Source organism: Hypanus sabinus, chromosome 14 (assembly GCF_030144855.1).
Source record: "Hypanus sabinus isolate sHypSab1 chromosome 14, sHypSab1.hap1, whole genome shotgun sequence".
In the NCBI taxonomy this organism is placed as follows: Eukaryota; Metazoa; Chordata; class Chondrichthyes; order Myliobatiformes; family Dasyatidae; genus Hypanus; species Hypanus sabinus.
This window is the reverse complement of record NC_082719.1, coordinates 76,973,815-76,992,209: the sequence shown is the minus strand read 5'-3', so window position 1 is coordinate 76,992,209 and position 18,395 is coordinate 76,973,815. Positions and strand designations below refer to the sequence as shown.

The 18,395-nt window shown below is 41.2% G+C and overlaps 1 protein-coding gene across 1 annotated transcript in view; it reads left to right on the top strand.

Annotated features, from left to right (window-relative positions):
• Window positions 1-18,395, top strand: part of dnajb5 (DnaJ heat shock protein family (Hsp40) member B5) — a 41,718-nt gene continuing 23,323 nt past the window's right edge. Inside the window, exons 1-3 of the mRNA XM_059989477.1 lie at window positions 1-86; window positions 288-548; window positions 17,519-18,129. Coding sequence (XP_059845460.1) covers window positions 338-548; window positions 17,519-18,129 — 822 coding nt within the window. The 5' untranslated portion in view covers window positions 1-86; window positions 288-337. The remainder of the gene's footprint in view (window positions 87-287; window positions 549-17,518; window positions 18,130-18,395) is intronic.

Sequence of the window (18,395 nt, the reverse complement as noted above, 5' to 3'; positions counted from 1 at the left end):
GGCGCAGCAGCATCGAGCAAGTTAGTGAGCACCAGAGAGTGGTTCCAGTTGACGTGTTGGCTTGAAGTAGACATAAACATTTAACGGTAATAAATGTTGTAGTTTACACCTGAAATACTTTAATACAGATGGATTTTAACTAGTGTTTTGTATGTATCGCGAATGAGCTTGATCATTGTATATTTTCATACAAAAATGGCAGTTTCCTCTTACAAAAATTGTATGTTTTTAATAATGACATGGAATTAATCACAAATGTGTGCAATTATGTATTCTTGTGGTTTCAGCAAAATCGCTACTCTCTGGTGGGCTTTCAGATCAACGTTGCTGAAAAATCATGGGTAAAAATTATTATACCATTCTTGGCATCAACTCTGAAGCCAGCGACGATGAAATTAAAAAGGCTTATAGGAAAATGGCCTTGAAGTTTCACCCGGATAAAAATAAGGAGCCTAACGCTGAGGAGAAATTCAAAGAGGTAGCCGAGGCTTACGAAGTGCTGAGCGACCCAAAGAAGAGATCCATTTACGATCAGTACGGGGAAGAAGGTGAGTGTCCTTGGAGTGAGCTGGCTGGTCTCTTGTCCTTGTTTTCGACAGACCCTGGTTTTCGGGAGCCGCCGCTGCTTGTCAGTGCAAGCAAATTGATGGTATCGCTCGCAGATGGAATTTATGCAGGGAATTGTACAGTATGGAATCGAGCCATTCGACGCAACTGGTCCACGCCGACCAGTGGGCGCCCATCCCTATTCATCCCACCGCCCAGCACTTGGTCCATACCCCTCTGTGCCTGAGCGATTCCAGTGCTGTCAGCGACAACATATTGAAGGGTTTCTTTTGATGTAAGCACTGTTTCTGTGACAGTGCCTTCTGAGCGCAGTTTGTTCTGATTTTCACTGTAATCCATTCCACATACTGTACTTGTACACATGATGCTTCACTTTAATTTTGAACGAGGGGCGTTTCAATGTAACCGATATGTGGCAGTGACTCAAAATAACGAAGGTAAAGGTACTGGTTCTTGCTAATTAACTTGAAAAGAGCAAAGTAAGCAGATCTGTAGAGGGAAGTGCACTTAGAGTCTTAATTTGTGTTTGGCAGTAATGTGTGCTATATGCAGCCTCCTATATATCGGTGTGTGCCATCCAGTGTTCCCTAGGTCTGTTTTTATGTAGACATATGATAGTCGATTACCTTTCATCAGTATGTATATATTAATGGCAGCATAGGACTTTGGCTAACCCATGTGGAAAAGCAATAGGTGGTGCTAATGTTGGTGGTTCTAGGAAGCCAGATGGTGTGAATAACACACACCAGAGACGGAGAGGTGAGGAACAAATGTGCTGCTGTTAATTTTGCTTGTAAGTCATCGATCCAGAATGCCCTCATACATTACTTTTAGTACACAACACTGTGGGAAAGCTTGACAGCAACCCGTAAAGATCAAAATGTACATGAATACATAACATATCCCTCCCCTCCCTCATTATTTTAAAGGTTTCTCCCCCTTCCCACGTACAGACCAGCTGTTGAACTATTGTTTTCTGTAAACTAGGGAAAGAGGATAGACTACTTCTATTCTTAAGCATAACCCAGAGGATTATTCTGCCCCCATATGCTAGCTAGTCTTCAATGGCTAGTCATTAAACTAGAGCTTCAATCTGGTTTCCTGTGAGGGTACTGACAAGCCTGGGAATAACGCCAAAGTCATTTTATTTCTTGGTGATGTATGTATAGATCTTGAATTGGGCACTGCATTGTCAGTAGGGACCACTTCAGAAAGCACAGGTGATGGGGGAGCACTGACTCTGTCATTTGATCTTAGCGGAAGTTCTGCAGTAGTTGTTTCAGAATCTTGTACCATTTTTACAGCTGGATTTGGATCGGTCAGTGTGTGTTGGCTTTTAGTAGCCTCAGAAGTAAGCAATAGTTGAATGACGTGCTTACTATGTTGTGATTACTAGTTTCTTCTGTGTACAACACAGTACCAGTTCACATCAAGAGCAGGTATCCTCTTTGTTCCAGAGATGTAGTTCCGGGCAAGTACTGTCTTTACTGCTTTGAAACGTCTATATTGTGTTTTGGCACATCTCTCTGCTTGGGTTTTCTGATCATGTAGCACAATCTGTTTTGCGTTTGGGGTGTCTGAGCAGTTCAAGCTGGGTCTTTTCGTCAGTGCAGTGGCTGGAGCCATTTTGGTGGTGGTGTGAATGTCAGCAAGGAAGTGCTAAGACACTGTTAGAGGAGTACACTTTCCACTGAAGTCTTGAGGGCTTGTTTCATTGTTTGTATGAATCATTCTGTAAAACTGGATGATATGATACTGACTTGATATGCTGAATACCGTGTGCTTCCATAAATGTCTTCTAACAGGAATTGTGGGCCATTGTTACTTACAAGCTGTTGAGGAAGTCCAAAATGGTTAAAGGTGCAATGTAGCTCCTCAGTGCGTTTTTCAGATATTGTGCTCTTCATGATGGCAACCTCAGGCCATTTACTGTATGCATTCACTACAACCAAGACATGACCTTCTACAGTTCCTGCAATATCTATGTGAATCCTCTGCCATGGTTCTTCAGGCCATTCCCATGGAGGCAAAGGAGCAAGCTGAGGAGCATTTCTCACTCGCTGCCGTGCTTTGGCCGCCTTTTCAATGTTTACATTAAGTCCTGGCTACCAGAAGTAGCTGTGTATGATTACTTGTGGCACCATGCCACAATAGCATGTAGCTTATCAAACACTCGCTTTCTTAATGGTGGAGGAGTGGCATCACGGTAGCCCAAAAGTAAGCATCTTGCTTGGGCTGAGCTTCTTCTATCGAGCCTGGTAAGATTTCAATTCTCTGGTTTGCTTTCCTTTCCATTCATGAGTTACCATGTCTGCCACATTAAAGTTCAAAGTAAACTTTATTATCAGAGTACACTACATACAACCCGGAGATTTTTTTCCTGCGAGCGTACTGAGCAAATCTATAGAATAGTAACTATAACAGGTTCAGTGAAAGATGAGTTAGAGCAGAGAAGACAAACTTTGCAAGTGTAAATAAATAAATAATGAGAGTATGAAATAACAAGATGAGGTCTGAAAGTGAGATTGTTGGTTGTAGGAACATTTCAAGAGATGAGTCAGTACATCTGTGCTTCTGAAGTTGTGCTACAGTTATTAGAGTTGTAGATACTTCCTTGAAGTATAAGATCTCTTGGGGATGGCTCTAGAGCCGTAACAGCTAAGAGAAGTCTGCATAGTCCATCAGTATTCGAAAGGTGCTCGAACCAGAGCCCAATGTTGCATTCGACTAGCAGCCAAGGAACACATGCCCACATGTGGACTAAAAATTTACACCAAGGTGTGATAATCTGTCAGTAGCATAAATCATCAACCAAAGCAAAACTAATAGAATTCCAAAGACTATTGCTTCCCATTCAATCTGGGCATAGGGGCTTTCTGCCTTAATGTCTTTGATGCGAAAGCAATTGGATGCTTTTCACCCAGCTCTGTGATGTATGAGATAACTGTCCCCACACCATAGGATGATGTGTCACTGGCCAGCTGTATGGGCAATAATGGGTTAAAAGTATATGAATGCTTCAGATTGTGATAAAACTATTTTGGCTTTTTTAAAAGCTTCTTCACAGCGATCTGTCCACTGCTAATGTGTTGATTTATTTAAAAGCTTGTGAAGTGGCATGCTTGCTAGGTTAGGAACAAATTTTGTGGATGTAATGCCCTGGATAAGAATTTTTCTGCTATACTGTGAGGTATTTTTATTTTAGCAGTTTTCTGTAAAAGCAGTGTGTTCTGGTAGTATGAGTGTTTCTGGCTTTGACTGAAGTTAAGGACCCATGTTGTCCAACTTGTGAATTTTGTGTCAGCCAGTCGGGGTTGTCTTGTTACTTGTAGTAACTTTTTGCCTGGTGGAACATCCGGGAGTTCTGGATGGGAGCAGATTTCAGAAGGACGGTATTCTGTTCTGTTTTTTCGGTGGCTGCTGCGGAGCAGGGCACAAAGGAAGATGCTGCAGAATGCCTTTCAAAGGAGAGTCTCTATTGTAAGAAATGCTTAGTGCAGATGAATGGCTCCAAGGAGGAAGGGACAATACTCCTGAGAGCCGGTTTGTTTAGGTGGTCTTCGGGGAAATTCAGACAGTGGCGGGTGCCTTTATGAAGACAATGGGTTCAGTGTACGAGTGAAGTGATACACCTGACTGCTCCAGATATGAGTTCCTACATTTATGTGCACATTACACTGGTTTTACCCTTTTGTCTTTCTTTTTTCCTGTTAGCTGTTTGATAAAGTTGAAAATTGGTAAATATACATCCTTTATAATTTTATGTTGCTGTATGATCTGTCATTTCTCGGCGACCAATAATTGTTTGTGAGCAGTAATTACACAGCATTTGCTACAATCAATGTTCCTTAATCAGAAAATCCCAGCTGACCTGTTTGGTTGAACCCCAAATCATACCGACCCTAGACGTGTGCTATTTATGGAAGGTGGCCTTCTCACCGGTGAGAGTGTTGCACATAGTATATTAGTAGTTCTAAGGAAGACCTTAATTGACTTGCGTTCTGTGATGATGGATTCTCCACAATTGCCTTCACCATTGATGGTACCTTGTCGATCACATAGCCCAAATATTCAATGAAAGGTCGAATGAACTCACACTTGTCCTTCCAGACCCTTAGCCCTTGAGTATCTGTAGTGTGGCGTTCAAGTTTTGTAGGCATTAACACTAATTTTCCCCAGTAATGAATAAATTATCAAATAGCATTCCACCCCTGTCAACCTGCTCAGGATCTGGTCCATTGCTTGCTGAAAGATTGGGAGAACCAAGGTGATGCCAAATGACAGCTTTCAGCTGCTGAATATTTCTTTGTGAGTCACTTTGGTCAACAGTTCCTGTGACTCTGGCTCCACATGCATCTGCAAGTATGCTCGACACAAGTCAATGGTGCTAAATGTCTGTCCTCCAGCCAATCCTGCAAAAAAGGTAAACAATGAGGACTTTCCGTTCAAGGATGTTAGTGTTTCCATACCAGGCTGTAATGCAGCAAGTGAGTATACTCTCCACCACACATCTGTAGAAGTTTGTTAAAGTTTTAAATGTCATGTCAAATCTTCACAAACTTCTACGGAAGTAGAGGCACTGCTGTGCTTTCTTTGTAATTGCACTTAATTCCTGAGCCCAGGATAGGCCCTCCAAAATGATAACACTGAGGAACTTAAAGTTGCTGACGTTATCCACCCCTTATCCTCCAATGAGGACTGGCTCATGGACCCCTGGTTTCCTTCTCCTGAAGTCAATAATCAACTCCTCGGTCTTCCTGACATTGAGTAAGAGGTTGTTGCTCTGGCACCACTCAGCCAGATTTTAAATCTCCTATATGCTGATATGTCACCACCTTTGATTTGGCCTACTACAGTGGTGTAATCAGCAAAGTTGAATATGGCACTGTAGCTGTGCTTATCCCCCCACAGTCATAAAGTGAGTACAGCAGGGGATGAAGCACAGAGCCTTGTGGTGCACTTGAGCTGATGAAGACTGTGGAGGAGATGTTGTTGCCAATCTGAACTGACTGGCAAGTGAGGAAATTTAGATCCAATTGCAGAAGGAGGTAATGAGGGCAAGGTATTGAAGCTTATTGATTAGTTTTGAAGAGATGATGGTATTGAATGCCGAGTTGTAGTTGATAAAGGGCATCCTAAAACATATGCATCTTTGCTGTCCAGATATTCCACCCTTAAGAGACGATGAGATGGCATCTGCTATGAACCCTTTGCTTTATTTGGCAAATTGGAGCAAATCTAAGTCACTTTTCTGTTAGGAGTTGATTTGTTTCATCACCAACCACTCAAAACACTTCATCACTTTGGATGTAAGTGTTACTGGACGATGGTCATTGTGGCAGGTTACCATTTTCTTAAGGCAGTGGAATTAGTGAAGTCTACAGAAACAAATAAACAGTCAGCTTTTCAGGCTGAGACCCTTTTTCGTTCTCCTTTACTTTTGTGTATAGAAAATGACATTATACAAACTTGAATATAGTGCCCTGAGATTCACTTTCTTTTGGGCATTCATAGTAGATACAAAGAAACACAATAGAATCAATGAAAAACCTAACTAAAACTAAAATGGACAACTAATGTGCAAATGACAAGCTGTGAATACAAAAAAAATAAATGAGTTTAAAAGTCAACAGAGTTGAAAAGGTGACAGTTATTTCTTCAACAGTTTAAATGGGGCACGACTGCATAAGTGTCTGGATGTCAGCCAGTGAGAACAGTGGGAAGAGTTTAAAAGGAAAACAGATTTACAGAGTGGGTGTCGGAGGACCAGGTAACGGTGTAGAGGGAGACACTGTATGAAGGCTTTGGCTCAATGGGGCTTTGACGATAAAGGGTCAAGGCCAGATCGGTTATCTGTTTAAAGTAAAGACAGATAGTATGTGTGTCAGGCCGGTTTTCTGTGCTCGGTGTCAGATGTGGGAGGTCCTAGAAATTCCCGGCCTCCCAGACGACCACATCTGCACCAGGTGTGTTGAGCTGCAGCTCAGTGACCTTTGTCTACTCAGGGTGAGTGAGGAGGTAATAGAGAGAAGCTATAGGCAGATAGTTCTGGGATCACAGGAGAAAGAGAAGTGGGTAACAGTCAGGAGATGGAAGGGCAAGAAGCAGGTACTAGAGAATATCCCAGTGGCTGTCCCCCTTAACAATAAGTACTCCCATTTGAGTACTGTTGGGGGGGGGAGGGGAACGGCCTACCTGGGGGAAGCAACAGTGGCTGTGCCGCTGCACAGAGTCTGGACCTATGGCTCAGAAGGGTAGTAGGGAAAAGAAGACGATGGCAGCAGTGATAGGGGATTCTATAGTTCAGGGGTCAGATAGGCGATTTTGTGGATGCAGGAAAGAAACGTAAATGGTAGTTTGCCTCCCAGGTGCCAGGGTCCGCGATATTTCTGATCACGTCCATGATATCTTGAAGTGGGAAGGAGAACAGCCAGAGGTTGTGGTACATATTGGTACCAACAACATTGGTAGGAAAAGGGAGGAGGTCCTGAAAGCAGACTACAGGGTGTTAGGAAAGAGGTTGAGAAGCAGGACCTCATAGGTAGTAATCTCAGGATTACTGCCTGTGCCACGTGTCAGTGAATATAGGAATAGAATGAGGTGGAGGATAATTGCGTGGCTGAGGGATTGGAGCATGGGGCAGGGTTTCATATTTCTGGATCATTGGGACCTCTTCTTGCTAGGTGTGACCTGTACAAAAAGAACGGGTTGCACTTGAATCCAAGGGAGACCAGTATCCTGGCACGGAGGTTTGCTAAGGCTATTGGGGAGAGTTTAAACTAAAATTGCTGGGAGGGGGGTGGTGGGAACCAAACTGAAGTGACTGAGGAAAGGGAGGTTGGCTCACAAATAGAGAAAGCTTGGAGACAGTGCAATAGGGAGGAGAGGCAGGTGATAGAGAAGGGACGCGCTCAGTCCATCGGTTTGAGATGTGTCTATTTTAATGCGAGCAGTATCATGAATAAAGGGGCTGAGCTTAGAGCGTGGATCAGCACTTGGAGCTATGATGTCGTGGCCATTACAGAGACTTGGATGGTGCAGGGGCAGGAATGACTACTTCAAGTGCCAGGCTTTAGATGTTTCAAAAAGGACAGGGAGGGAGGCAAAAAAGGTGGGGGTGTGGCAATGTTGATCAGAGATAGTGTCACGGCTGCAGAAAAGGAGGAAGTCATGGAGGGATTGTCTACAGAGTCTCTGTGGATGGAAGTTAGGAATAGGAAGGGGTGTTTTTTATAGACCACCCAATAGTAACAGGGACATTGAGAAGCAGATAGAGAGACAGATTCTGGAAAGGACTAATAATAACAGGGCTGTTGTGGTGGGAGATCTAATTTCCCAAATATTTTTGGCATCTCTCTAGAATGAGGGGTTCAGATGGGGTAGAGTTTGTTAGGTGTGTTCAGGAAGGTTTCTTGACACAGTATGTAGATAAGCCAACATGAGGAGAGGCTGTACTTGACTTGCTATTGGGAAATTAACCTGATCCGGTGTCAGGTCTCTCAGTGGGATAGCATTTTGGAGAAAGTGATCTCAATTCTATTTCCTTTACCATAGCATTGGAGAGGGATAGGAACAGACAAGTTAGAAAAGCATTTAATTGGAGTAAGGGGAAATATGAGGCTATCGGACAGGAACATGGAAGCATAAATTGTAAACAGATGTTCTCATAGAAATGCGGCAAATGTTCAGAGAATATTTGCATGGGGTTCTGCAAAGGTATGTTCCAATGAGACAGGGAAAGGATGGTAAGGTACAGGAACTGTGGTGTACAAAGACTGTAGTAAATCTAGTCAAGAAGAAAACAAGAGCTTATGAAAGGTTAAAAAAAAATTGGTAATGATAGGAATCTAGAAGATTATAAGGCTAGCAGGAAGGAGTTTAAGGAAATTAGGAGAGCCAGAAGGGGCCGTGAGAAGGCCTTGGCAGACAGGATTAAGGAAAACCCCAAGGCATTCTACAAGTATGTGAAGAGCAAGAGGATAAGATGGGAGAGAATAGGACCAATCAGGTGTAACATGTATGGAACCGGGGGAAATAGCGGAGGTACTTAATGAATACTTTGCTTCAGTATTCACTGCGGAAAAGGATCTTGGCGATTGTAGGGATGACTTGTAGTGGACTAAAAAGCTTGAGCATATAGATATTAAGAAAGAGGATGTGCTGGAGCTTTTGGAAAGCATCAAGTTGGATAAGTCACCGGGACCAGATAGGATGTAACCCAGACTACTGTGGGAAGCGAGGGAGGAGATTGCTGAGCCACTGACAATGATCTTTGCATCATCAGTGAGGATGGGAGAGGTTCCTGAGGATTGGAGGGTTGCGGATTGTGTCCCTTATTCAACAAAGGGAGTAGGGATGACCCAAGAAATTATAGGCCAGTGAGTCTTATCTCAGTGGTTGATAAGTTGATGGAGAAGATCCTGAGAGGCAGGATTTATGAACATTTGGTGTGGTATAATATGATTAGGAATAGTCAGCATAGCTTTGTCAAAGGCTTGTCAAGCCTGATTGAATTTTTTGAGGATAGGACTAAACACATTGATGAAGGCTTATTGAGAAAGTAAGGAGGCATGGGATTCAAGGGAACATTGCTTTGTGGATCTAAAACTGGCTTGCCCACAGAAGGCAAAGAGTGATTGTGGATGCACCATATTCTGCATGGAGGCCGGTAACCAGTGGTGTGCCTCAGGGATCTGTTCTGGGACCCCTACTCTTTGTGATTTTTATAAATGACTTGGATGAGGAAGTGGAAGGATGGGTTAGTAAATTTGCTGGTGACACAAAGGTTGGGGGGGGGGTGTTGTGGATAATGTGGAGGGCTGTCAGAGGTTACAGCAGAACATTGATAGGATGCAAAACTGGGCTGAGGAGTGACAGATGGAGTTCAACTCAGATAAGTGTGAGGTGGTTCATTTTGGTAGGTTAAATATGATTGCAGAATAAAGCATTAATGGCAAGATTCTTGGCAGTGTGGAGGATCAAAGGGATCTTGGGGTCGGAGTGCATCAGACACTCAAAGCTGCTACGCAGGTTGACTCTGTGGTTAAGAAGGCATACGGTGCATTGGCCTTCAACAATCGTGGGATTGAGTTTAAGAGCTGAGAGGTAATGTTGCAGCTATATAGGATCTTGGTCAGACCCCACTTGGCGTACTGTGCTCAATTCTGGTCACCTCACTATAGGAAGGACATGTAAACGATAGAAAGGGTACAGAGGAGATTTGCAAGGATGTTGCTTGGATTGGGGAGCATGCCTTATGAGAAAAGGTTGAGTGAACTCAGTCTTTTCTCCTTGGAGCGACGGAGGATGGGTGGTGATCTAATGTGTACAAGATAATGAGAGGCATTGATCGTGTGGATAGTCAGAGGCTTTTTCCCAGGGCTGACATGGCTAGCACAAGTGGGCATAGTTTTAAGGTGCTTGGAAGTAGGTACAGAGGAGATGTCGGGGTAAGTATTTTACTCAGAGAGTGGTGAGTGCGTGGAATGGGCTGCTGGCGATGGTAGTGTAGTCAGAAACGATAGGGTCTTTTAAGAGACTCCCGGATGGGTACATGGAGCTTAGAAAAATAGCGGACTATGGTTAAAGCCTAGGTAGTTCTAAGGTAGGGACATGTTCGGCGCAGCTTTGTGGGCCAAAGGGCTTGTATTGTGCTGTATGTTTTCTATGTTTCTATCAAGAACACGATAGAAACATAGTAAGTCCATATGTCATGGAATTATTTCAGTGTTGAGGTGAGTGAACTTATCCTCTGTGGTTCAAGAGTTGTAACTGTTTCTGAACTGGTTGTGTGGGACCTAAGACTCCTATACCTCCTTCCTGATGGCAGTGGGAATAAAAGAGCATGGCCTGGATGGTGGGGTCCCTTGGAGATGGATGCTACTTTCATGTAACAGCATTCTTTGTAAATGTGCTCAGCAGTGAATGTAAGCGTGTTGTTTCTTCATTCTGAATAATGGTAGTTCTGTTTTTCCTTAAACATGCTCCCAAGCAACGAATGAATCTTGGTCTAGGGCTGACCTTCCTTTTCAGAATCAGGTTTGTTATCACTGTCTTCTATGACATGAAATGAGTTGTTTGGCAGCAGCAGTACAGTGCAAAAACACAAAAGTTACTATGATTTCCAAAATAAATAGTGCAAATAAAGGAAAAATGAGATCGTGCTCATGGATCATTAAAAAATCTGATGACAACAGGAAAGAAACTGTTCTTGAATCAGTGCATGTGGGTCTTTAGCTCCCGTACGTCCTCGCTGACGGCATTACTGAGAAGACAGTCCTTAATGATAGATGCTGTTTTCTTGAGTTACTGTCTCTTGGAGATCTTCTCAATGATGGGAAGGTTAGTACCTATGATGGAGCTGGCTGAGCCTACAATCAACTGAAGTCTGTTATGATCCTTTGCATTTTTCTTTGGGGTGGGAATCATTGAAGCCCTTTTGGGAGTGACATTGATGACTCTTCCTAATGAAAATTTGAGGAAAATTTTAACATTCTGTGTTCGAATGGCAGTTAATAATTTGGTTTTCACTCTACCTTGATAGTTCTGAAATGGATGGTAAAGCCAGCAAAGGACCTGATGGAACAGAAATGGAGCAGGATCACTCACCTGCCTTCCCCCTTGATGGGACAGGCAGATGGGTGATATGTGAGCTGGTGTGTGCTGTCTACTATTTGAACAAAGCTTCTGTATGCTCCTAACAAATGGATTCCAGCATGTCAATACCATCCATTTTGAAGTGTCTTGGATCACGGATTCCATCAGATTGGGGGGGCGGGGGAGATGTTACATGTTCTCAGGGAGGTGGTGAGAATATCCTTTCTCCATTTTCTGAGATGGAGTGTTTAAGTCTGGAATTGGGCACATGAATTAAGGTCGCAGTGCTCAGGATGCTTATCCTGCAGTGGAATAGATTTTGCAAAGACCACATTTTAATTATTATTGAATATTTCCACATGGGGTATTCTGCAGGTGATGCGTTATTGAACACAGGAATAGGAGCAGGAGTATGTCACCAAGTTGCCTAAAGCCTGTCATTAGCTTATCTGCTCCATGCTTCAACTCCTGTTATGTGCCAGTTCCATGGAGCCCTTAGTTCACTAATCACTTTAAAAATGATCTTTTCTACTGTTAGCATTAAAAGAACATTATCTGGCATGGAATTAATTAAGCCCAAGATTAAAATGAAGTATGTTCAGCTGTTATATAGGAAACTGCTGAACAATATTAAATTGCAAATGCTAGGTTTCAATATTGTAAAAAAGACAGGTGATGAAAAAAAACTTAAATATCTTAGAAATTTGAGCTATCTGGAATTTTTCCTTTTTGTTAATAAATTGTAACATTTACAAAACGTCCTGAAGAAGGGTCTCGGCCTGAAACATTGACTGTTTATTAATTCTGTAAATGCTGCCTGACCTGCTGAGTTCCTCCAGTATTTTGTATATGTTGCTCTGGATTACCAGCATCTGCAGAATCTCATGTGTTTAACATTTACAAATGCCTGATTCACTAGGTAGGAAAAATATATTAGTAATAAAGGAAATAAATCATTTACTGAAAATGGTTTGGTTTGAAAATTGCATTCGTTTTTGAAATTATTAGAGTAACTTTAAACTCTGTGAAGTTTAAAGTTTAGAGTAACTGTGAAGAAGAATGGATACAGCACAATTTTCTTTACATTCTGAGTTTTAGTTGTGATATATTGGAGCCCTTCCAGGGGAAGACTGAACATATCTTTGGACAATCTCCTGTTCCCAAGGAGGCTTTCTTTCCACTTCTATATCTGGCAATGTTTGCAGTTTTCCATTTTAGTTTATGTAATGTTTGGATTGTACCCAAGAAATCAGAATGTGATGACAATTTAAGGAAAAAATTCCAAATGCCAGAAATTTGAAACAAAAACAGAAATGCTAGAAACAGTTAATAATTTTGGTCCAAGTTCCTGCCTAGCCTGCTGAGAGTTTCCGTTTTCTGTTTTTGAACTCAAATAGGATTTTTGGACATTTCAGAAATGATGATCATTTGTCATTTGACTTATCCATTAAGGTATTAAGTCCTCATTAGCAAGGGTATACTATTTATGGATCTGAACACTCAAGGATGAACACGCATGACTGGGAGTACGGTCTGTCTGTATGGCTAGAGAAGGGGTGAGAGCCACCAAGTATCCCAAATAAAGGCCAAAGCGCTTGCATGTTTCAACAATTTTGGCAATGTAAAGTATATTTATATAAAAGCATAACAAGAATAAGATTCAATACCCTGCCATCATCATAGTCCAGATTGGCCAAGTTTTACTATACAGCAGTGAGATGGATAGTTTGTAAGGCAGTGCTCCCTTTCCACCATTTGCACAGGGTTTCTGTATGCCTCTGATCTTAAGGGTCTCAATGTCACACTGAATGTATATTTTTCATTTTAGTGGTCATTCCCTAGATGTTCTTGGGTGTTAGTTATAATGTTACACTTTTATCTGTCTACCTGGTAATCTCCTCGTATAACTCAGAAAAGTGTGCCTGTTTTGGTAATCTGGTGTTCGGTATGCAAGTGATTTTGTCAGCCCAACATGGTCAACATGGTATATTGCTAGGAATACTTGCCTGGGAGAGAATGGTGAAGGTGGTTTATTTATCCTTCCAAAGAATTTGGACAAACTTGCAAAGACAATGTTGTCTGTATTTTTTGCAGTACTTTAGGAAGCCTAATGTATGTACAAGTAGTCCCTGAGTTACGAACGTCTGACTTACGAACAACTCGTACTTAGGAACCGAGGAAGGATAACGCCATCCACCATTTTAAGTAGGATCGCGATTCCTTCTGCCATTTTACCGTTTACCGTTGCCGTTTGACACTGTGTTGAGTGTGTAACTTTGTATTTGGTTTAAATGTTTCTTAGCAAGATTCACCCTGACCCCGCCGCCCCCCCCCCATTTTCCAGTCGGCTGGTGGTGCAGCGCCAGGCTTGAGAACGGAGGTTCCCGAGTTCGATCTCGTGACAGACCACTCCAGAACGTGCTGGGTTGATGTCAAGCTCGCAACTCAACCTCGTAAAAAAAAAGCCACCTCCAGTTTAAATTCCCATGCAGAATATTGAGGAGGATCAAATACCCAAACCCAGCACCACCCCTACTTGTCCCATTTAACCTGTCTCAGTGCGGTGGACTTTACAACCTGGGGAATTTGGTGCAGTGGTCCTTAGGACCCAGCAAAGCTCAGGACCCACTGCCTGCACTGTTTCTGTTCCGCTGACGGGAAGCGATCACGATTGAAAATAAAGTGGAAATAATAAAGCGTTTGGAAAGAGGTGAAATGTCAACGGTCATTGGAAAAGTGTTAGGCTACAGTCAGTCAAAGATCGGAACAATTTTAAAGGATATAGGATAAAGTGAGAATAATGGAGCATGTGAAAGGCCCTGCCCCGATGAAAGCTACAATTATTACTAAGCAACACAGCGGTTTAATTATTGGAATACATACATTTCTTAAGTGTTTTATATGCATAGAAAGGTAAAATATATACTGTATACTAAGACAAACGTTTGACTAATTGACGCTAAATAATACCGGATGTACTTGTTATGACTTAGGTACAAATCCGACTTAAAGACGACTCAGGAACGGAACTCGTTCGTAACTCGGGGACTGCCTGTAATCCGAGTCTCAAAAGCATCTACAAGGGCAGAGTTCACTACTGCACAGTGTATTATGAGTATTTGAAGTCTTAATCTTCAAATACTATTTTCCTCAATTGATTAAATGTTAGTGTGGTATATTGAACGCTTTAGTGAATTTAACTATCCATCTGCCTTGACTGAAAGCTGATTCCTATTATATAAAATTTTTATTGTCATGCATTTATTGCCAGGTGGCAGTTCAGGTAGCAGGGCAAGTTAGCTGAAGACTTTGGTTTAGTGCGTGTTGACTGTTAAGGTTCTCCTGTATGCTTTGGTGGATGAGTTGATGTTTGGAATTCAGTCTTTCAGTATGTTCATATCATAACAACCACTGAGGTTTGGTTGGCCCCACTTTTAGAGTGTAGTTGTTGCAAACTGAAAATTTTGTTTTAAGTCCAGTGGGAAGGCTTTTGGTAGTGAAGTGCAATTGTGCTATGGCTCAGCCAACTCTGTCATGGGCTCAGCCCTTCCCACCATTGAGAACAACTTCACGAAGCAGAAAAAGGAAATTTGCCAGAGTTTTCATTGATTGGTTGTTGTTTTCCATAAGACCATAAGACAAAAGAGCAGAAGTCGGCCATTCAGCCCATCAGGTCTGCTCTGCCATTTTATTATGAGCTGATCCGTTCTCCCATTTAGTCCCATTCCCCTGCCTTCTCACCATAACCTTTGATGCTCTGGCTACTCAGATACCTATCAATCTGTGCCTTAAAAACACCCAATGACTTGGCCTCCACTGCCACCCGTGGCAACAAATTCCACAGATTCACCATGCTCTGGCTAAAAAAATTCCTTTGCATCTCTGTTCTGAATGGGCGCCCTTCAATCCTTAAGTCATGCCCTCTAATACTAGACTCCCCCACCACGGGAAACAACTTTGCCACATCCACTCTGTCCATGTCTTTTAACATACGATAGCCATTGCATTTCCATAGATGACCTTGTGGTTCTGTTTGATATTTATGTCTGTACAAAAAAGAAATTTTTGTATCCACTGAATAGCCTTGCATTCAACGAGAAATTGCTATTCATCCATGTAAAAGTCCCAGAATATGGCACTGGCTTTGAATGGAAATGGAAACTTCTGGGCTCTTCCGTAGGACTTTCCAAAAAGTTGTGACCCCAAGGTTCCAAACAGTTGTTTTTTTTTTAAATTTAAGGAGGTTTTGAGGATATCTTGAATCTTCTCTTTTCACTTGAGAGTATTTGGAATAGAATCTAATTAGGGTGACTTGTATAAGTAATGTGATTTCACAAAGTAGTTGTAAGGTGGTGGAATTGGAGAAATATAAAGTGAGGGTTTTTTTGTATGAGTCATGAGACATTGCTAATATCCTAATTACTATTGATAAAGTATTGGAGCAGCTTGGGGCTTAACACAGACAAGTCACCAGAACCTGATGGGCTGCATGCTGAGGTTTTAAAGGACATTCCTGCAGCGATAGTGGACCCATTGGTTTTTTTTTCATTCACTAAACTTCAGGACTGATACCTGGTACCAGTTTTCTCCAATGAACTACATGAAAAGCTAACTGTGAGAAATCTGTGGAAAACGTCACTGTAATAGTGGTGCATTTTGGATGCAGTATGTTAAAGTGGGCAATAATTGATTCAAGAAATTGAACTGAGTAGAATATATTTCATTAAAACTGGTATACTTTACAATTCTTAATTGATACATAACAATGACCTCCTTTCTTTCATCAAGAAAGCAATACAGTATTTGTTGTAATAGTCATTTGCCTTTTAATGTAAGCTTCTATTCCACCTTTTTAATTTTGTTTCAGTCATAATAATAATACAATCTTTTCACACACCCCTCATCTTGTAATACTTCAGTTATAGAAAAGGCACAAGGAGGCGACAAAGAAATATAGAAGATTTAAGAAGTGGGGAAAAAAGGAATATAGTGGGAAATATGAAATGTTCTTTTTGGCAAGAAGAACATTAAACTAGCAAACTTGTGAAATGCAAAGTGATTTGCATAAGGCGCGTATGCACATATAAATAAGGAATGCAATGTGCTCTTTCCAAACTATCTAATACATAGTGGACATGGCTATTGAATAACCAGACCAGCATCAATGTTAAACGATTTGAAGCAGTTTTAGCAAGTAGGCCAGTATTGGAAAAGGTAAAACTAGATCTTTTACGGTGAGCTGTTATTTTGTGGCAATCATAAACACAAGATGATGGCTTGGACTTTAGTGACACAGCACTTAAACTATTGAGGCTGCTTACTATCACATCTGAATTTTATAAAATGCTATGAAGCTTTTGTGTACTTTGACAAAATTTCTGGTGTATACAGGTTTCCCCCGCAATCCGAAGGTAGAGCGTTCCTATGAAACCATTTGTAAACTGAAATGTCATGAAGTGAAGAAGCAATTGCCATTAATTTATATGGGAAAAATTTTTGAGCATTCTCAGACCCAAAAAATAACCTACCAAATCATACCAAATAACACAGAAAACCTAAAATAACACTAATGTATAGTAAAAGCAGGAATGATATGATAAATATACACCCTATATAAAGTAGAAATATTGTATGTACGGTGTAGTTTCACTTATCAAAATCGGGAAGACAACAAGCCAAAGTCGATTTGGAGAAAAAAATCGGCATGTACATGCATACATACGTACGTACACGCATGCGCAAACAACTGTCCACACAAGGTTTCACGGTCATTGTAGTCTTTCTCAGGGTAAACACACGTATAAAGCGGGCGTCTTTTTTCCATAAAAGCGAAAATCCTCTTTGGTTAGCGAAAACAGGTGCTAATGTAGGTCTTTCATAACAGCGAGTTGTCGTAAAGTGAACGTTGGAGAAACGGGGGACACCTGTATAGTCTGATGTAACCTTGATTAAGAGCATGAATTATTACACTAGAAAAGTCATAATTGAGAAATAAGTCCTTCAATTTTAAGTAAAAGAATTTGAATAGTCATGCATTCTGTTCAATTGCGGTTTTCAAATATGATGCAACTAAAATATAACATTAGAATTTTACATTAGCAAATTTCCCTTGTTGAGAGGAACTTCTTTAATCCATCCTCTTTAAATGTTTTACCTATGATAGATATCCTCGAATCTTATCCATTGAGCATTTTCTTAGTTTGGATGATATCGTAGAAATATGCATTTAATTAGATTGTCATGATATTGGTAAAATTACAAATGGTTAATCTCTGCTTCCATATTCCATCTTGTAAAGTTTAATGTGAAATATCATCACGTCATATGAATAAATTCATCTTTTTTTTATTTATAGGTCTGAAGGCTGGAGGAGCCTCCACTGGTGGCCCTGGAAACACGTTCCATTACACTTTTCATGGTGATCCACATGCTACCTTTGCATCCTTCTTTGGTGGGTCAAGTCCCTTTGATATTTTCTTTGGTACTCAAGGACGCTCCAGTAGAATGGCTAATGGCTTTGGACATGAAGACATGGACATTGATGATGATGATGATCATGATCCCTTCAATGAATTTAATCATTTTGGTTTTAATGGAATGAATGGATTTAATCGACGGCATCCAGACTCTCTCCATACTCGAAGGAAGGTGCAGGATCCTCCAGTAATTCATGAACTTAGAGTATCCCTTGAAGAAATCTATCATGGTTGTACCAAAAGAATGAAGATCACACGTAGACGATTGAACCCAGATGGCCGAACCACAAGGACTGAAGACAAGATTCTGAATGTTGTTATTAAAAGAGGTTGGAAAGAGGGCACAAAGATCACATTTCCAAGGGAAGGTGATGAAACACCAACCAACATCCCAGCTGATATAGTCTTTATTCTGAAAGATAAACCTCATCTTCGTTTCAAGAGGGATGGATCCAATGTAGTTTATGTAGCCAAGATCACTCTTAGAGAGGTAGGTAAAATAAGTTTCTATTATTTCCTTGGGACTAATTTATTTGGTTTTTTTTTTGTTACCTGATATCACTACAGAAGATTAGCTTCAAATTAATATAATGCCTCTTTTTGTGTGCTGTGTATTCCAGTTAGTTTTTTTAAAAAGACAAATGTGAAATACAAGTGGATAGGCTTCCACATGCCTATAAAAATTAATTTCTGTGCATAAGGGAACTCTCTGGGAACTAGAGAGGTACCCTGTGCAAAATGTCCTTAAATAATTTA